Here is a 19,317-nt window from a genome sequence, read left to right on the forward strand (position 1 = left end):
TGAAGGCAGGGCACTCCAATTCATGTCAGTTGACCGTGCCAAAGCTTATGTCCAGTCACTGAAAACACCCTCATCGGACTCCTCGATCAAGAGCCCCCGCGCAAGAAGAAGACGGACTCCGTCACTTGAGGTGATTGATCTTTAGCCTTTTACTTATACCCAATGTTTGCTGGGGGCCCGGTCGAACAGCCGACACCTACACGTTGACCCCAAACGGGCAGGGCATTGCCAAAATCAATGTGGCACTTGTTGTTTTTACCACACCTGGCGGGACGGCGCGCCCATGTTACTAGTTCTGGTCTTTTCTAGTTAATACTGTTCATATTTGTTTTATTGTTCTCTATTTTACTCCAGACTGTACCAACTCTCCCTGCTCCACGCTCTGGGGTTGGGTTTCCGGACACTCTGCGGGACTGCACAATACGTACTTCCATCTAGGAAAAAAAGGAAGTCTACACGTACCGAACACTTTTCTTTTTTCTTTTTGGATTTTTTTTTTGTTTTCTGCTTTTCGTATCATCTCCACGATATACGCTATGTTCAAAGACTGTTCGCCACACGTGATCTTCGTTTTATACTTATTCTTCCCATGGGCTGGGATTGCTCACTATCTTCAGGGAGGATCAGCACTGGGGCCCTCCCACCCCTACAGATCCTTTCTCGCACCATCATACCTACAACACCCCTTGCGGGGGTCATTCCACTTGAATGTTTCAGGAGCACCGGGACACCTGTAGTCATCCACCACCACGCTAGACGTTTAAATCATTGTTCCTTACCTCACCAAATCACCTTCATCTGGGATCCCCCCTGAATGTGATCACCTGGAATGTTAAAGGACTCAAATCAAATAAAAAGCGACGCCAAGTTATACGTCACCTTAAAAAACTCAAGGCGGATGTAGCCTTGTTACAGGAATGTCGCCTCAAGGAGGCGGACTTCATGAGCCTGCGGCAAAGTTGGGTAAGCACAGTCGTGGGAGCACCTGCCAACGGGCGATCCGCGGGGGTCGTTACCCTGATCAGTAAATCCTTGCCACACACCCTTCTCTCCCACCAACATGATCCACTGGAGTGCAGATGGTCTCACGTTTCCATTCAACTTCACTCGAATACTATTGACATTTGGAACATTTATGGACCAAACTCAGAAAACAAATCGTTCTACAACACTTTGACATCCTCCCTCACAGCTAGGGACCCCACCTCATTCCTCCTACTAGGAGGTGACTTTAATGCTGTGCCTTCTTCCTTAGAGGATCGTTCCTGGGAATCACAACAACCCTCTCGTCTACTGAGTTCTCAAGATCAACACCTCAACACCATGATGCACGCCTGTGGACTCACCGACACATGGAGATTTTTACATCCACTCGACAGGGAATACACCCACTTCTCACATGCGCACAGATCGTTGTCCCGCATTGATTTATTTCTCTCTTCTTCTAACTTGATTCCCAGGATCCGGTCTGTGTCCATTGAAGATATGTGTTAGGATCCAGAGCGCTTCCAGGTGGCGCTGGAGCTTAGCCCTGCAATTTCCATATTCAGGGGTCTCCTGGCAGCCAGGAACTGCTAGGTACCAGACCTCCACTGGGTGGTGCTGGAAACTGCAACTCCAGTGCTCACCTGCAGGTGTCTCCCAGCTGCCACCAATCATCCACCACCTGGTGCTCCCTGAGAGGTTACTTAAGCCCTCCCTGCAGTAAGGTCTGTGGCTCAGTATTGTTTCCTGTTTCGCCTGAGTCCCCAGTCCTGTAACCTGCTTCTGTTCCCGAGTCCTGTATCCTGTGTATGTTCCCTGCTTGTTGTCCGGAACCGTGACCTCCTTATGTTCCTGAGTCCTGTTAGCTCCTTGTACCCTGACATTTTGTCCCTTAGTTCCCCTGGCATTTTGCTTTGCTCCCTGGGTTTGCTTGCCTGTTACTTCTTGCATGTGGGTTTGTTTAGATGTAGTTGGTTGCTAAGACTTGTTTCTGTTGGTATTATTCTGGTTGGCATATTAAAACGGTATATCATACATTCTGCCTTATTCTGTGTGGTCACCTGTGCCGATATCCCTGACAATATGGTAATATCTGACCACTCTTCTGTGTTATTGTCTATCCATGGTTTTGATTTGCCTATTCGCGCCACTGTTTGGCGATTTCCCGCCTATTTGTTCACTGACGAGACCTTTCATGCTCACCTCCGACAATGGTGGCGCGTCTATGCAACCGATAATATTTCTCATGTTGATGACTATGTACTTTTTTGGGAGGCTGCAAAGGCAGTACTTAGAGGCAAGATTTTGGCCTATGCAACCTCCTGAAAAAAATTAAGGAGGAGAAAATATGAGGAAGCCTGCGCAGAGGCCAGACGATCTTACTTACTTTATAAGCAAGCCCCAACGGCCACTAATCGATCATCCTGGATCTCGGCCAAGCAGTCCTGAGATCATTGGATCCAGCAATATGATCTCCAAATTAGATCCCACAAAGATGTAGAATTCTTTAAACATGGGAATAAAGCAGGGAAACTGTTGGCCAATTTAGCAAGAGGCACATCTGCGGCCTCTCACATCCTCCGTCTGCTAGACGATCAAGGTGTGGTCCACTCCAACCCCGCTCGCATCACATAAATATTTAGTTCCTTTTATCAAACTTTATATGCTGATGATCCGGGAGATATGGCTGCTGGCACGGATTTCCTCAGGAATGTTCCCTTACCCTCACTATCTGATGATGACCTAGCATTCCTCAATGCCGATATCTCCCTCCAAGAAGTGCAGAATGTTATACATTCCTCCCCCCGCTCCAAAGCACCCTGTCCTGATGGCCTATCCACAGAATTTTATAAAATTATAGCTGATGATGTTAGCCCCACACTCTTGCTTCTCTTCAATCACATTTTACGCACACAAACTTATCCACCCACCTTCAACGATGCATATATCAGACTACTACCCAAACAAGGCAAAGACCCAATGCTTGCTGCCTCCTACCGTCTCATATCCCTATTAAACCAGGACGCTAAGTAACTCTCCAAAATCCTGGCAGATCGTCTGGCCACCCTGTTGCCGAAACTCATTTCATCTGACCAAGCAGGTTTCATTAAGGGCCGGGCTGCGTTCTTAAATATACGTAAAGTGATAACAGCTCTAGAATACTCAAAGCTGTCATGTTCCTCTCCGTCTCATCGGGCTATCTTGGCCCTGGACGCGGAGAAGGCATTTGACAACGTCAACTGGCAATGGCTCAACTTAGTAATGTCTCACGTGGGCTTTTCTGGCACTTTTTTCCACTTCATCTCTACTATGTATACATCTCCTATGGCCAGAATCTTCACGTCCATGGCTCTCTCCCCCACATTCTCCTTACATAAAGGCACACGCCAAGGCTGCCCTCTGTCACCCCTGCTTTTTAATCTGGCAATAGAACCCCTGTCCTGTTCTCTGGCCTCCTCTCAGTGTTTCCAGGGGATTCAGGTGGGCTCGACCGAACTAAAATTAATCTTATTTGCTGATGACATCCTAATGTTCCTCTCTGATCCCTCTACCCAATTACCGCATATCTTCCAGCATATCCAACTCTATGGCACCTTCTCTAGCCTCAAAATTAATATGGCTAAGAGTGAATTGTTACCCCTGGCACTCTCCCCGGCCAAACCTAATCTCGCCGGGCCCGACCAATACAACGTTACCATTAAGACTGGCTCCCTCAGATATTTGGGAATCCATATCTCCCGTAATGCTGCTGAGCTATATGCCCTAAATTACACCCCGATCATTCGTAAAATCACGGCCGAATTGCAGAAATGGCAAGACTTACCCCTCTCCATGTTGAGATGCTGCCACTTAATAGGTATGATTAGTTTCACCCGACTCCTGTACCCCATGCAAACTATCCCCTTGCTCAACAAACACAAAGACATCCAAATTTTACATAAGGCCTTCTCTAGGTTCATATGGCGGGGGGGAAAAAATAGAATCGCATTCTCTAAACTACAAAAACCAGCACGCCATTTGGGGGCCAATCTACCCAACATTAGATTTCATAACCTGGCCAGCCTTTTCCGACATGTCCGGGATTGTATACACAACACTTCCTTTTACACCAATACGTCTCTGGAATCCTCCCTAGTAGCTCCCTGGTCACTCACAGGAGTTCTGCACACTCCCCTTCCTCGTCTCCCAATGAATGTTAAGAGGAACATCCTATTGAGAGACACTATTATCACTTGGAGCGAAGTAAGGAGAATTTACCATCTACCTGGCATGGTTTCTCCCCTGATGCCTATTATCTCCACCCCACACTTCCCCTCAGGACGTGAGTCCGATACATTCAGCAAATGGAACCTTAAAGGCATTGTCCCAAGGCCACTGCAGACCACTCCAGGATCTCATATCCACATACAGAGTCTCACCTAATGATTTTCTACAATATGCTCAAATCTCCCACTTCATATCACAAAATGTATCCCTACCCTGGAACGCCTCCTTCTTTAATCCCTTTAGTCAGCTCCTGTCCTCCCACTCACAGAAAGTGTCCCTGTCCTTTCTCTATCGGTCTCTATGCTCATTCTCCTCTTCCTCCTCCTCTACCTTACCCCCGTACGTACACAAATGGGCCGCCTTCCTGGGTCACTCCCCTGAGGAAACTCAGTCGACCATACTGCAGGGCTGTGGGGAGGTTCGGTCGGCGATTGTCAACGAGTCATGGAGGGAGATACAATTTAAGCTGGTCCACAAAGCATACTGTGCTTTTAATATTATTTCCAAAACATCTCCTCCAGACTGGCTGACCTCCTGTCCGAAGTGCCATCTCCCCCTACCCGACTTTATACATCTGAGGTGGCTATGCCCCCATATCCAAGTTTTCTGTACGTCAGTCATCTCATATATGAACGGACAATCTGGCAGCTCTAGAACCCTCTCCCCTGACATTTGTCTCTTACATGCTTCGTTGCCCGCCGCTATTCCTCCCACACCGCCTCGCCTCACCAGATGGGACCACCTATGCATTCTCACTGCTAAGAAGACCACCCTGACCAACTGGATATCTGCCCTGCCCCTGTCTCTCTCTACGTATAAGATTAAACTACTACATCTCATGCTGATAGATAAGTTAGATACGAAGTTTAACCAATCCCGCACCGAATTATTCTTTGAATCATGGAAAGCTTTTTTGGTGTCTGAATTACCTGTACACCAATTGAGGGAGGTTATGACTATCTTTCACCAATCCTCATGGTACTTAATGGAAAAACTGAACGACTCCCTGGGTCCCCTAGATGTCCTTTAACATTCCCCCCAACACACTAGTTCCCACATGAACCATTCCCCATATGACCCTCGTCGCTCAATCTTGGTAGGCCCGTGCAATAAGCACTCCATGATCCTGAGTGTAAACGCGCTATACCACTAATTTTGCCTTTTAAATCTCCACTATAAAATACCCCATTAAGCGAAAAAATCCCAGCCCAAGGTAAACCCCGACTCTTCTTTTGGATAAGTCCACATATTTCTACAACCTCGATTCATTGGTTAGTTTGGCTCTGTTGAGCTTTGATGCTGGTATTACATGTTATTCTAATAGTAACCCTGTATCATGTGCATCTTATGATCCAGGATCATGTATGTACTTATGACAATGTAATCTCATATACTTACCACTGTAAACACTCTGTATCCCTGAGTGATTCAGGTTGTCTGTATGACCTTATTTCTTGTTGTAACCCAATAAAAATTTACATGCTCAAAAAAAAAAAAAAGAAACACAAAATGGGATACACTGTATATCTCAAACCCATAACTAGAATGAATCGCAAATTATCGATACCTTAAAAAATGTTATTTCGGGGCCCCCTTCACCCAACTAGAGCAATGGCAATTATTTCTTGTAATATGCCTTTCATGATCAGTACTTTTTCCCCCAAAATTGAGGAAATTAATCCTTTTTTCACTAAATTAATCACCTAATATTATAATGTTTCACCTTCAAGTGTTCCATAAAATCAATAAGAAAACATTGTTCTCCAGTTCAAATGAGCACAACATCATCAATGAATCTACCCCAATAAAAAAGACACAGTGGATCTATGAACTTGAAACATAGACTGCTCACGGATTAAACCTAGAGCGGGATATAAATAGTTTTATTGATCATTTGTGATTTTAAATATAGGGCTTGAGATATATATCCCATTTGGTGTTTGTAGGCAATATTTCATTGTATCCCAGATAGCGAGCATAACTTGCCACAAACTTGTGTCAGGGTTAAATTGTAATTCTTGTTAACTTGCTGCACACATTCCTGGCAGGTTGTAGACTTGCAGAACACTCGCAGCACAAGTTCTAGGCGACACTTTTTAAATTTGTAGCAAATTTTCTTGGCAAGTCTACAGCAAGAGTCCTGCAGGTCTTAGCAAGAGCTCTGCAAGTGTACAGCACTTTTACAAAGCACGCTGGTCTGGAGACTTGCAATGCAGACTTGCTGTAATTGTGCAACAAAATTGTGTGGCCCACCCATCACATCATCAGTTGCTAGGCAGAGCAGACAAAAGTCTTGATCTCCCGATCTGCTGCCTGTCTGCAAGTAACAGCAGGGGGAGAGATTAGGGAAACCAGGAGGATGAGGGGGGAGAGCACTGGGATCACAGGCTCAATAACAGACTCTGATCCACTTGCAGACAGGCAAAAGAGATCAGAAGATCGGGACATTTTTTTTTGTAATCAAAGCACAGGGATCAGAACCTATCATGCATGCCTAGACCAGCCGGCCCGCCTATCTGCATCATCAGTTGCTAGGCAGACGGGGGGCTGATATAAAAAAATATATAAAATAAATAAATTGATTTGGGATGTTGGGGTGGAGAGAGAAACTGCATGGCAGGTAGAGGGCGTGGCTTGGTGGGTAGGGGCGGGGGCCCAAGAAAATGTTTGCCCAGGGTCCAATCAATATTAAAGACGGCCCTGGCTGTACGCAGTGTAATTTATACATATATATGAATTATATTAGGAGATTCTTTAAGCCTGGCGACCTGTTCTTAAATGTTTTTAAACTGAAAGGCTTTTGCTCTCTATATTAGGACTTTGAGAATAATGAAGATTTATTTTCTACCAAGTATTTTTTATTATTATTTGATATTCCTGAAGCTTCCAATATTATTTAGCAGAGATATGATATGTGAGTCAGGGTAGATCTTATTTGATGTATAATAATTTCCCTTCTCTATGCGAGGACAACAGCCCACACCCCTTATCTTCACAGCTTTTTATTGTTTCCTGTCATCCTTTGGGAAGAAACACATTTTCCTTATATGTTACTTTATCTGTGTATTTAGCTGTTTGCCTGGAGTACGGCTTTACAAATAAGCAAACACTACAATGTCAAAGCTCAAATATATTTATTGCAGAAATGAATCATAAAGCAGATCAATGTAAAGTACACTCAGTATGTTTTAGGACACGAGCTGTTTCAATGAATTAACAGTTGAGGCGCTCAGTAATAACTTTCATTGCTAGAAATTACAAATTGCTCCTTCTTTGTGATTAGTTACAAAAGCATCTTGACTATAGAACTCTAACTTGACCATTAGAAATCTAACTGGGGGAAGGAGCGTAATCTCTACAGAGGGGCCCAGTCAGGTGAGGGACGCATTGTGCACTCACTGTAAAGGTCACACTGCCATAATCAAGGTAACAAACCTCATCCTTCTCTCCACTGTTGATTGATTTTTTACATGATCCAAGCAGATCATCATATATATAATCCTCATCCCAAACTTCCACCTTCAAGCTAGAGATTGAACTGAGTTCCAAAACCCCGAGGTCTAGTTGTGTGTCCCAGTTTGGATTATCATTGTCCAATATGGTCTGTGCCCGAGCAGAAACCAACCCAACACTTACGATTACATAGCCATCAGTCTGTGTAATGTAGTCACCCCAAAGGCCTGAGGCATTTTTTACAGTGACCATCACTTTGGCAAGTCCCCTCTTTGAGGGGCAACAGTTTATATTTTTACCTTGACCACCAGGACAAATGCAGTTGCACTCTGTATCTGGACTAAGCTGTGAACCCTTTGGGCATGAGCAGTTCTTACTCAGCGCCTTCTCCATGATATATTCACTGATAGCATTCCGTAGGTTCTCTCCCTGAGGTCCACTGTCTCGAACCAGCTTGTGGATGGGCTCCAGAGAGTAGGTTACAATATCAGGGTTAGTTTTTAGGCTTTCCATCCAGGTCTCAAAAGATGCTCCATCTCCATTGTTGACATCAAAGGAGAGCAGTTTAAAAGAGATATTTCCTCCTCTTACCTAAAATTCACAATATAAAAAAAAAATCAGTAAAAGGGGCAATATGCAGGGCTGGGTTTATTAAGCAGTAGCATCACCCTTGGTAAGCAGGGCACCCATTGGTGTCACACAGCCACCCACATATTATGTTGCTGATAATGTAACAAATTCCTATGTATAACAAGTAGACATGTGCAACTGCAAAAAAATAGTTTAGTTTAGTTTCGGATTTCGTTTAGTTCGGATTTTGAAATTGGATTCGTTTTTGGGTTTCAGATTCGTAATTCGGACGAATTTCCGAAATTTGGGGTTTTGTTTTTGAATAAAAAAGTGACGCAGCGCTAAAGGTGAAGAAAAAAAATAAAATATATATATATACAGGTGAAACTGGAATAATTAGAATATCGTGCAAAGTTCATTTATTTCACTAATACAACTTATGCGGTGAAACTAATATATGAGAGAGACTCATTACATGCAAAGCAAGATAGTTCAAGCCGTGATTTGTCATCATTGTGATGATAGTTTGGGTGCTTTCGGATGAATTCGGACATGGTACATTTCGGAAATTCGGTTGCTCCGAATCCACGAATTTCCGAAATTTCGTCCGAATTTCGATTCGGAACTAAACGAATCGCACATGTCTAAGAACAAGTGGTTCTAGGTTCCTGCTGTCCCTCCCCTGCAAGAGAAATCTGATTGGGTCCTCATTGTTGCTGCCCACTGTACGGGTTGTGTGTATTAATTGGCAGTTTTTTTCTACTGTGTACTTAAAGTTCCTCCACACTGGCTCTGTACACCTAGGACTGAACGATTGATGAAATAAGAGGACACTCTGTCCTACTCTCATCCTTTAAGGGCTGCTTTCAGGGGACCAAACAGATGAAAGTCCGATGGAGCAAGATCAGGACTATAGGGAGAATGCTCAATGTTGTCATCAGACATGGACGGGCGTCCGGCTCCTTCTTGATGGCTAACACTTGTGCGACCTTCCTTGAACTTCTCTAAACATTCATACAAACTCCTTCACCACAAAACACTTTCTCCATACTGTATTTGATAAATATCAGAACCAGGAATACTCTCAGACCACAAAAAACGTGGGGGCATCCATTTTTTCTCGCACCGCAGTTACAAATGAACTGACGTAACATGTTCACAACTGCACAGCAGTGACTGGGGAGACACTAGACTTGAACGGATAAGACAGTGCGGCTAACAGAAGTTTTAATTTGGATAATTTTTGACTCACCCTCGTGTATATAGGTGTACTCACCTCCCAAGCTCTCTCATTGAATTTCTGGTGGAAACTCTCCCCCTTGTTGGATTTTTCGCTTAGTTCCTTGCAGGCGCTAGCTTTGGCGCTTGCTTCAGCGATCCCAATTACAGCAACCGAGGCCTCATTGTGAAGACAATCCTTCAGCTCATCCATGGATATGCCATCCATGGAGGCTTGGCAGGTCTTGATGGCGTTGACCTCTACCATTTGCCCGCCTACATCTGCTTGGGTGATATAATGAGTCCCGTAGATGCTAATTAGATTTCTGTAGATAGCTCGAGTTTTGGAATCATAAGTTGGTGGCAGAGATTTCAAGGCCTGTCTCAGATCTTTGTTCAGAAGAGGGAGGTGTGAAAGTCGGAAGCTGGCAAAGTGACAAAGAGTTACAAGATAAAAAGGTAATTTATTTTCCTACTATTTTAATGCTTGTTTCAGGAAAACCCTGTTGTATGGAGATAGCATTTTGGATGCTGCCCAGACTGTTTATTCAAAGTGGCCATACCGCCTCCACCAGCTATTGGCGGCAGCTGAGTGGTCATCTAGGTAATGATTTGCCTGTACTGGACAGACTGACCGAATCTTTTTTATTTAAAGCAAAGAAACTTTGCAGCTGATGGACGGATCTTTTAAAGTAGCGAATGGAGGAGCATTTTGGAAACATTTACAGGTTTTATAATGGTAATATGTGTTATATCTGATAGCCTACCTGTAATAGACACAACTCAGATGGTGCTTGATGAAGGTATAACGGTCTGTGCTGGTCTTTTTGCGTCCAAACTCTACCACCTGGGACCGGGAACCAGCCATTACTAGCTTGGCATTCACCCCCTTGTAGTAAAGCTCTAGACCAGCTGACCAGTCATTCTTCACCTCTGATGCAGTTTCCTCTGCCAGCGATGTAGAAGATCGGGAGACCTCACTGCTGATTTTCCGAGAACACTGTGACTGGGTCTTCCAGTCCATCATCGCGACCGGAAGCTTCTGCCAGGCTTTGTTCATGTGTGGGTTGAGACAGACGGTGCAGCCGCCATCCTTTGCAGAAGACTTCTGGAGATCCAGCAGGTGAGCTCTTGTCTGCTTCATGGTCACAATGTCAAAGCCTTGGCCGATAAGATTGTGACCAGGGACAACATGGACTTTATTGCATTCTGCCCTTTTGGCAGGCCGGCAGGCGTCGGTGAGTGGGGGGTAAGTTAGGCAGAAGGTAGAAGTGGCAAAGCTTAGAAGAATCAAGATGAGCCACATATTCAGACAGTTGTATGTGTTATAAACCCTGCAGAAAAGGGAACAAACAGACCAGTTAATATCCCTATTGATATGCTCTGTGTGATTTACTATATACTATACATCATTATTTTACAGTTGTTATTCTTTTATATGTCCATATATTACTTTGGAAAGGCTACCGGACCCTTAACAGTTTCCCTCAAGTAGTATATGGAGAATCGACTCCCAAGAGAGAAAACGGGAAATTCAGCTTGCTGCAGTGCTTTGGGTTTCACCAGAACAGGAAGTGAGGGAAATCTCTCCAGTGAGTACACATATAGTAATCAGTAAAATTCATTATTCCTGCTGATTGGACAACTCTAACTCAGCAGGGGAGTGCCAGACCCCTGTGGAGGAACCACGGGGAGACAACGCAGAGAGCAAAGTTCCCTCAAGCTGTAAGATTTTGTAAATGTTTTGTTTTTTTCTGTATCTCTATAGGTTGAACTCGATGGACTTGTGTCTTTTTTCAACCTGACTAACTATGTAACTAATGTATTTAGCTGATTTGAGGGGGGGAAAACATGTTTTTTGGGCATTTGGTTTGTAGAAATAAATGACCTTTTTATGGTGTTGTAAATCACAGTTCCATCAGTCAAGCAGTCAAGAAGAGCAATGCTTGCTTTTCCCCTTCTCCCCCTTCCTCTATTCATACAATGTCTTCTCTCACAGAATACAAGGTGTTTGTGATGATAGATCTACATGATCCATCATATGTCTTATAATTATGTTACTCAAGTTACATAGTTACATAGTATTTGGGGTTGAATAAAGACATACATCCATCAAGTCCAACCCATATAGGTCCAAGTCATTTACAATTCACACACAATGCAATACCATCCAACGTGTTATGTGTGTTCTGAGATGGTCCTCTGCTGTTGTAGCCCCATGTGTTGTGAAGGTGAAGATCTGCCACCTACTGGATGTTTACTGGAATGTGTCTAAAACCTCCAACATGTATATCCTGGATAGTAGACTTCTGAAATCTATGCTAAATATCACTGAAAAATGTCAAGATTTCACTGAATGACACCTGGCATACAGGACAAGAGAAGTTCTACTGTGCAGAGTCCATACATACAGAATAAGAACAGATACCGAGAATGACACCCGGCATACAGGACAAGGGAAGTGGTACTGTGCAGAGTCCATACATACAGAATAAGAACAGATACTGAGAATGCCACCCGGCATACAGGACAAGAGAAGAGGTACTGTGCAGAGTCCATACATACAGACTAAGAGCATGTGCCAAGAATTACACCCATTGATGGATAGCTGTATAATCAGATTATATAATGATGTTTAGGAAATACAGACTCAGATATACAGAAGAGCATGTTCACTATTAAATGAATTGTCACTTATCTTACCCAATGTAGAGAGAAGAAGTCACACTTCAGGGATGCGCACAGCAAAAAAACTGCCCGGACACCTAGAAGATTATTGTTTCAATACAGCTGATCTTCGGGGAGCTAAAATAGACACAAATTGGAGCTCTGTAATTATTAACACATCATTATTTGTACCTTTTAAATGTAAGTAGAGTAAGTACCTGAATGTGACCCGTTATCAGCCTCCTCCAGTCCTTGTTCAGCAGAGCCCAGACAGGGAGAGAAGGAACACAAGGAGCCGGTCAGTTGTGCTGCAGTGCTGGATTTGGTGCAGGTCAGTATTTGTTGTCATTTTGCCAAATATTGTATATATACTTATATATCTCAGAGGAGGGAACCTGACAATAACGGTGGGGTTCCAGCCTAAGAGATCTTATATTAACAGAGTTCCTCCTTTTAGAATGTATATATGTACCCACTACTGCTAAGGGTGATCTCCTCTCTGGATCCAATCCAACACCTCCATACCAACCCCCGATAAGGGAGAGCTCCTCTCTGGATCCAATCCAACACCTCCAAACCCACTACCAATAAGGGTGATCTCCTCTCTGGATCCAATCCAACACCTCCATTGCCAATACTGATAAGGGTGATCTCCTCTCTGGATCCAATCCAACACCTCCAAACCCACTACCAATAGGGGTGAGGACGATCCTGGATTCTATGGAATAGGTCTGTACCCACTACCGATAAAGGTGAGCTCCTCTCTAGATCCAATCCAACACCTTCATACTCACACCAATAAGAGTGAGCTCCTCTCTACATCTGATCCAACACCTTCGTATCCACCACCAATAAGGGTGAGCTTCTCTCTGGGTCTGATGCTGCACCTCCTTACCCACTACTGATAAGGGTGAGCTTCTCTCAGGATCTGATCCAACATCTTCGTACACACCACCAATAAGGGTGAGCTCTTCTCTGGATCTGATCCAGCAACTCATCATCCATTACTGATAAGGGTGAGCACCTCCCTGGATCCCTTCCAACACCTCCGTGTCCACTACTGATAAGAGTGAGCTTCTCTCTGGATCCACTCCAGCACCTCTCTACCCACCACCAATAAGGGTGGGCTCCTCCCTAAATCTGATCCAACACCTCTGTGCCCACCACCTATGAGGGTGAGCTCCTCTCTGGATCCGATCCAACACCTCTGTACCCAATACCGATAAGAGTGAGCTCCTCTCTGGATCCAATCCGACACCTCTGTACCCACTGTCTGATGAGAATGAGCTCCTCTCTGGTTCCAATCTCTGATGACCCCAGCATCCTGCTCACACTACTGATAAGGTTGTTCCTCGTCTAAAGCCTGCCACACCCTGGTAGATTTTCGTACAAACTTTCACAATAAAAATCTGGTCAGAACGTTGGATAATGCCATTACAGACCTTGTTATTCCACATTTTGTATAATTTTAGCATTCAGTTTTGGAATGAATTTAGTTTCCCAAATGAAATTCACAATTACTATTAGAATTAGCTGGTGTGTTTGAGAACAAAATTAGATTCTACTTCAAATTTCTTCATCAGCATGGTTGAATTTGATTATCAATTTGAGGCATAATAACTATAATATTAGAAATTATAACCATATAGAAATTGAACGAGTGTTCCAAATACTAGATCTTTTAAACAAATTTGTGCTTTAGGCATATTGACACTTGAGCTGAGTGTCTTTGGTTTTTTGGGGGGCTTTTTTTTTGCACCTGTTTCAGGCTTCATCCTCACACTTAATTCTTCCTCAGAAGAGGCTCTTGAACTTTCTTCAGATGCAGGGGGTTTTATTACAGGTGACACAATGCTCAGATGTGAACAGGCACCAATAAAAAGTGTTGTGGCACTCAGGCATTCGAACTACAAAATGCAAAGGATGTAAATGTGGTCTTAGTGTGACCACTCCAATATTAGTTGTGTGGGGCCAGCTGGAAAGTACGCAGATGTCTTGGAAATTGGAGGTTTGGCATTGAGAGTTGACCAGTTGAGCCCAATCCATCATCAACAAAGTAAATGCTAAAGCAAAAGAATAGGCTACACATGACCATCTAAATGTGTAGAACAAGCTGTTCTGTTTCAATGAGAAGAGAGACAAGGCGTATATACAAAGGAACTGCACAAGCAACACAAAGGACAAAAAAAAGACAAACAATTGTTGAATATTTAGAGAGTGGTTGGCTGTACCCCCAGATCTAATGGTCTATGTGACTTTGCAGTTTGCAATCAGATTTAGTTACAAAACAGAAATAATTAAATGACAAATGTCTTACTTAAAAGAAATGACTTACTTACCCAACACTCATTTGAAGCTAAAACTAAAGCTACAAACCTAAAAATCTATTTTCTCACAATTAACTCCCACCATTGGAAACAGATACTTACTCTGTCAGAGCCACTTTCTCGTCTGGGTGCAGTTGTATAAACACTCCAAGGATCAGCAAACTCTGTAACCAGGATGTGCTTTCCAAAACAAACGTTGATTGGTAAAAGCTGGCAAAGGACAAAAGTACCAATCGATGGGGCAAAATATCCTGCACACTATTTATTATTAAAGTATCAATAGATCTGCATTGTCCTATACCTGTGTGTAAACATCTCAGCAGTTCATCGGAAAATCGTACCAACTAAAACCCAGTATCACCGTCCCCATTGGCCTACCTCTACACAGACTATCCCCCCTTCAGTCTATCATGAATGCAGCTGCCAGACCTATCCACCTAACCAACCGCTCAGTGTCTGCAACCCCCCTCTGCCCATGCCTGCACTGGCTTCCATCCCCCACACCCCTCTGCCAATCCATTCACTGGCTTCCATCCCTCGCCCTCCTCTGCCGATCCCTACACTGGCTTCCATCCCTCGCCATCCTCTGACGATCCCTGCACTGGCTTCCAATCGGCCAGAGGATACAATTCTAAATATTAACAACCATTTACAAAGCCTTTCACAACTCCGCCCCCGAATATATCTCAAACCTTGTCTCAAAGTATCACCCTAACCGTCCCCTCCGCTCTTCCCAAGACCTCCTGCTTTCCAGCTCCCTCGTCAACTCCTCCCTTATTCACCTCCAGGACTTCTCTAGAGTCTATGCCATCCTCTGGAACTCTCTACCCCAACCAGTCCGACTATCTCCCACTCTGACTGCCTTTAGGCGATCCCTTAAGACTCATCTCTTCAGGGAAGCCTATCCCACCTCAACCTAACCGCTCAACCATCCCGTTCTCATACAATTCATCCCCACACAGCTTCCTCCTCATATATCACTGGCCCCTCCCTTTTAGATTGTAAGCCCCCAGGGGCAGGGCCCTCCTTATCATCTTGTCTGGAGTTGTATTGTTATTGTAATGTCTTCCTTATATTGTAAAGCGCTGTGCAAACTGTTGGCGCTCTATAAATCCTGCATAATAATAATAATAATCCTGCTTCTGCATCATACTCCATGTTTCCTTCCAGTGAACATCTTCAGTGGTTGCTGAGCAGACACTGAAACCCTGATTAAATCAATGACACCCCTCCACCCCAATGCTACAAATACAGGCTTATGCATGGCACTAAACTTGGTTATTCATATAGATCACAGAAAGCATAATAAAACTAAATACACAATAAAATGGTCATACTTTGATTAAAGAAAATCACCACACTGTGTATACAATGAAATATTACTTAAAGACACAAAATGGGATACACTGTATATCTCAAACCCATAATTGCAAATTATTAGACATGCGCACCGGCAAAAAATTTGTTTTGTTTTGTTTCGTTTTGATTCAGATTTTCCGTTATTTCGTTTTTCAGGATTCGGGTCCGAAAGTCAATTCGTTTCGGGATTCGGACGAAATTCATTAGCGGTAGTCCGTACGAATTGTCATTTCGTTTCCGTTGCGTCATTTGTTGCAGCAAAGTGGCATTTTAAAAAAAAAAATGTATTTTGTCTAATGTCACTTTGCTGCAACGAATGTTCATCCACAAACGAATATTCGTACAGTTTACTGCTAACTAATTTTGTCCGAATCCGAATCTAATTGACTTTCGGACCCAAATCCTGAAAAACGAAATAATGCAAAAACCTGAAACAAAACAAATGTTTTGCCGGTGCGCATGTCTAATAATTTGCAATTCATTCCAGTTATGGGTTTGAGATATACAGTGTATCCCATTTTGTGTTTTTAAGTAATATTTAATTGTATGCACAGTGTGGTGATTTTCTTTAATCAAAGTATGACCATTTTATTGTGTATTTAGTCCGAAATAATGAAAATTTGGATGCGTTTTCATTCGTCATTTCTGTTATTCGGAAATTCACAGGGCTATTCACAAAAGGGTGAAGAGTTTGTAGAAGGCCGGAGGAGGGAACAATCTAGGACAAAATAGATGAACCGGAAACATTCTCCAATTCAGATCACTTTCCAGTTCAGCGATGTTGTCCTAGATTGTTCCCTTCTCCTGTCTTCTCTAAACTCTTCACCCTTTTGTGAATAACCCTGTCAGATACATCAGAATCTCCGAATAACGAAAATTTGTCCGAAAAAAACAAATTTTTCCGAAACGAATTACACATAATCGATACCTTAAAAAATTTTCTCTCGGGCCCCCTTCACCCAACTAGAGCAATGGCAACTATTTCTTGGAATATGCCCATTATGATCGGTACTTTTTCCCCCACAAATTGAGGAAATTAATCCCTTTTTCACTATATTCATTAGATAACCTAATATTATAATGTTTCACATTCAACTGTCCCATAAAATCAAAAAGAAAACTTGAAACATAGACCGCTCACGGATTAAACCTAGAGCGGGATATAAATAGTTTTATTGATCCTTTGTGATTCATTTTACTGATAGGGTTTGAGATATATATCCCATTTGGTGTTTGTAGGCAATATTTCATTGTATCCCAGATAGCAAGGATAACTTGGGACAAACTTGTGTCCGGGTTAAATTGTAATTCTTGGTAACTTGCTGCGCACATTCCTGGCAGGTTGTAGACTTGCAGAACACTCGCAGCACAAGTTCTAGGCGACACTTTTTGAATTTGTAGCAAATTTTCTTGGCAAGTCTACAGCAAGAGTCCTGCAGGTCTTAGCAAGAGCTCTGCAAGTGTACAGCACTTTTACAAAGCACGCTGGTCTGGAGACTTGCAATGCAGACTCGCTGTAATTATGCAACACAATTGTGAAGCTCGGCAAGTCTAGCAATAGTTTAGCCAGTCATTTCAAAACTTGAAGCTCAATTGCTTGCTGTCTGGGATGCACATCACTGATGTTTTTGTATAATTTATGACCATTTTAACGCGTCATTATTTTTTATTATGCTTTGTGTGATTTATGAGAAGTTTAGTGCCATGAATAATCCTGTATTTGTGGCTTGGGGGGGAGGGGTTTAATTGATTTAATCAGCGTTTCCGCATTGGCTCTACAACCCTTCAAGATGTTCATTGGAAGGAAACGTGTTGGTGGAGTTTGGTGCATATGGGTGATACCAGGTCCAGGAACTGCTACAGTGTTTATTTCCCCTGTATAGGATGAGGCCGTTTTACTGGTACGATATTTTACCTAATAAACAGAGTAAATAATATTTGGCACTATCTGGTGCTATTTCTTTGCCACCTTTTATCCATCGGAGTTTGTTTGTGGAAGCGCACCATGGTTACAGAATCTTTTAATCCCTGAACTGTTTACACTACTGCGACTTGATGAGAGATCGGCTCTAAGAGATTCCAACTGTGTACTTCCCAGCTGGCCACACAGAACTCATATTGGATCGGTCTAACTATAAGGAGGAGTAATGGTTAAACACCCTTATCAATTGTGTGTGCAGGATGCTGGGATCATCAGAGATCAGAACCAGAGAGGCGCTCCCCCTTATCGGTAGTGGATACGGAGGTGTTGGAGCAGTACCAAAGAGGAGCTCATCCTTACCAATAGGGTGTTCTGAGGTGTTGGAGCAGAGCCAAAGAAGAGCTCACTCTTATCAATAGTGTGTGCAGGATGCTGGGATCATCAGAGATCAGAACCAGAGAGGCGCTCCCCCTTATCGGTAGTGGATACGGAGGTGTTGGAGCAGTACCAAAGAGGAGCTCACCCTTACCGATATTGGGTTCAGAAGAGATGGAGCAGAGCCAAAGAAGAGCTCACTCTTATCAATAGTGTGTGCAGGATGCTGGGATCATCAGAGATTAGAACCACAGAGGGGCTCCCCCTTAATGGTAGTGGATACGGAGGTGTTGGAGCAGTACTAAAGAGGAGCTCATCCTTACTGTAGTAGGTATGGAGGTGTTGGAGCAGAACCAAAAAAAAGCTTACCCTTACCGACAGTGGGTTCAGAGGAGATGTAGCAGAGCCAAAAAAGAGCTCACCCTTACCGATAGTGGGTTCAGAGGTGTTGGAGCAGAGCCAAAGAAGAGCTCACCCTTATGGGTAGCGGGTATAGAGGCGGTGGATCGGTGCACCCAGTAAATTCTGTAAACAAGTGAGACTTGACATCTGTTATATTGTGGGGTCAGTGGATCTGGTGAGTGTTCCTTCTTGGCATTCTTTCTATACGTTAGAAGGTGGAGCTTTTATTCCAAAGGTTACAATGATAAAATCAGTGTTGAAACTTAGAGTGCTGCACGTGTGTGTGTAATAATGGAAGATTTACACTTTCAGCCTCTCCCTGCACAGGGATTTTTGTTGCTGGACAAGAATCTAAGCACCAGCCAGGCCCATTAACTAAGCAGTCAACCCTTTACACACACAAGCAGTTTCTGCCACCACTTGTTTTAATTTAAAACATGCACCGTTCACAGTATCGGGTTTTGTAATTCAGACACTCGCTGCCACACCCAGACAGGAATGTAACAGAGTTTTTCAATATGGTAGCCCTCACAAAGGTTAAGATTCTTTAATTTCCCATGAGAACATTCAGAAATTCAGCTTATTGATTTTGAAAAATAATGAAAAAGATATTACAAAACAGACGAATAAACAACAGAAAAATAAAAGGGATTCCCAAAGTGAGTTATACTTAACACAGTTCAAATGGTTTTTGGTTTCAGGCTTTGCAGAGTAGTCCAATCTCATGTATCGTCTCATATATGGTAGCGCTCTTCACAGAGACAATGGTGCCTT

The 19,317-nt window shown here is 43.3% G+C and overlaps 1 protein-coding gene across 1 annotated transcript; it reads right to left on the reverse strand.

Annotated features, from left to right (window-relative positions):
• Positions 1 to 7,581: 7,581 nt before the first annotated feature.
• Positions 7,582 to 10,798, reverse strand: LOC108801095 (perforin-1-like). The gene is made up of 3 exons (XM_018573043.1): positions 10,260 to 10,798; positions 9,551 to 9,917; positions 7,582 to 8,295 (listed from the first exon to the last, which is right to left on the reverse strand). Exons 1-3 carry the CDS (start codon positions 10,796 to 10,798, stop codon positions 7,582 to 7,584), a joined length of 1,620 nt encoding a protein of 539 aa, XP_018428545.1.
• Between the last annotated feature and the right edge of the window lie 8,519 nt (positions 10,799 to 19,317).

Source organism: Nanorana parkeri, unplaced genomic scaffold (assembly GCF_000935625.1).
Source record: "Nanorana parkeri isolate BGI_ZX_2015 unplaced genomic scaffold, ASM93562v1 scaffold2214, whole genome shotgun sequence".
Lineage (NCBI taxonomy): Eukaryota > Metazoa > Chordata > Amphibia > Anura > Dicroglossidae > Nanorana > Nanorana parkeri.

What these genes read in the sequence shown, in the direction of transcription:
- LOC108801095 (XM_018573043.1), bottom strand. Translation starts at nt 10,798, where the DNA reads ATGTGGCTCATCTTGATTCTTCTAAGCTTTGCCACTTCTACCTTCTGC. An exon ending in CTGAGTTGTGTCTATTACAG is followed by an intron (nt 9,918 to 10,259) that starts GTAGGCTATCAG and finishes TCACTTTGCCAG; the next exon opens with CTTCCGACTTTCACACCTCC. An exon ending in TCAATGAGAGAGCTTGGGAG is followed by an intron (nt 8,296 to 9,550) that starts GTGAGTACACCT and finishes TGTGAATTTTAG; the next exon opens with GTAAGAGGAGGAAATATCTC.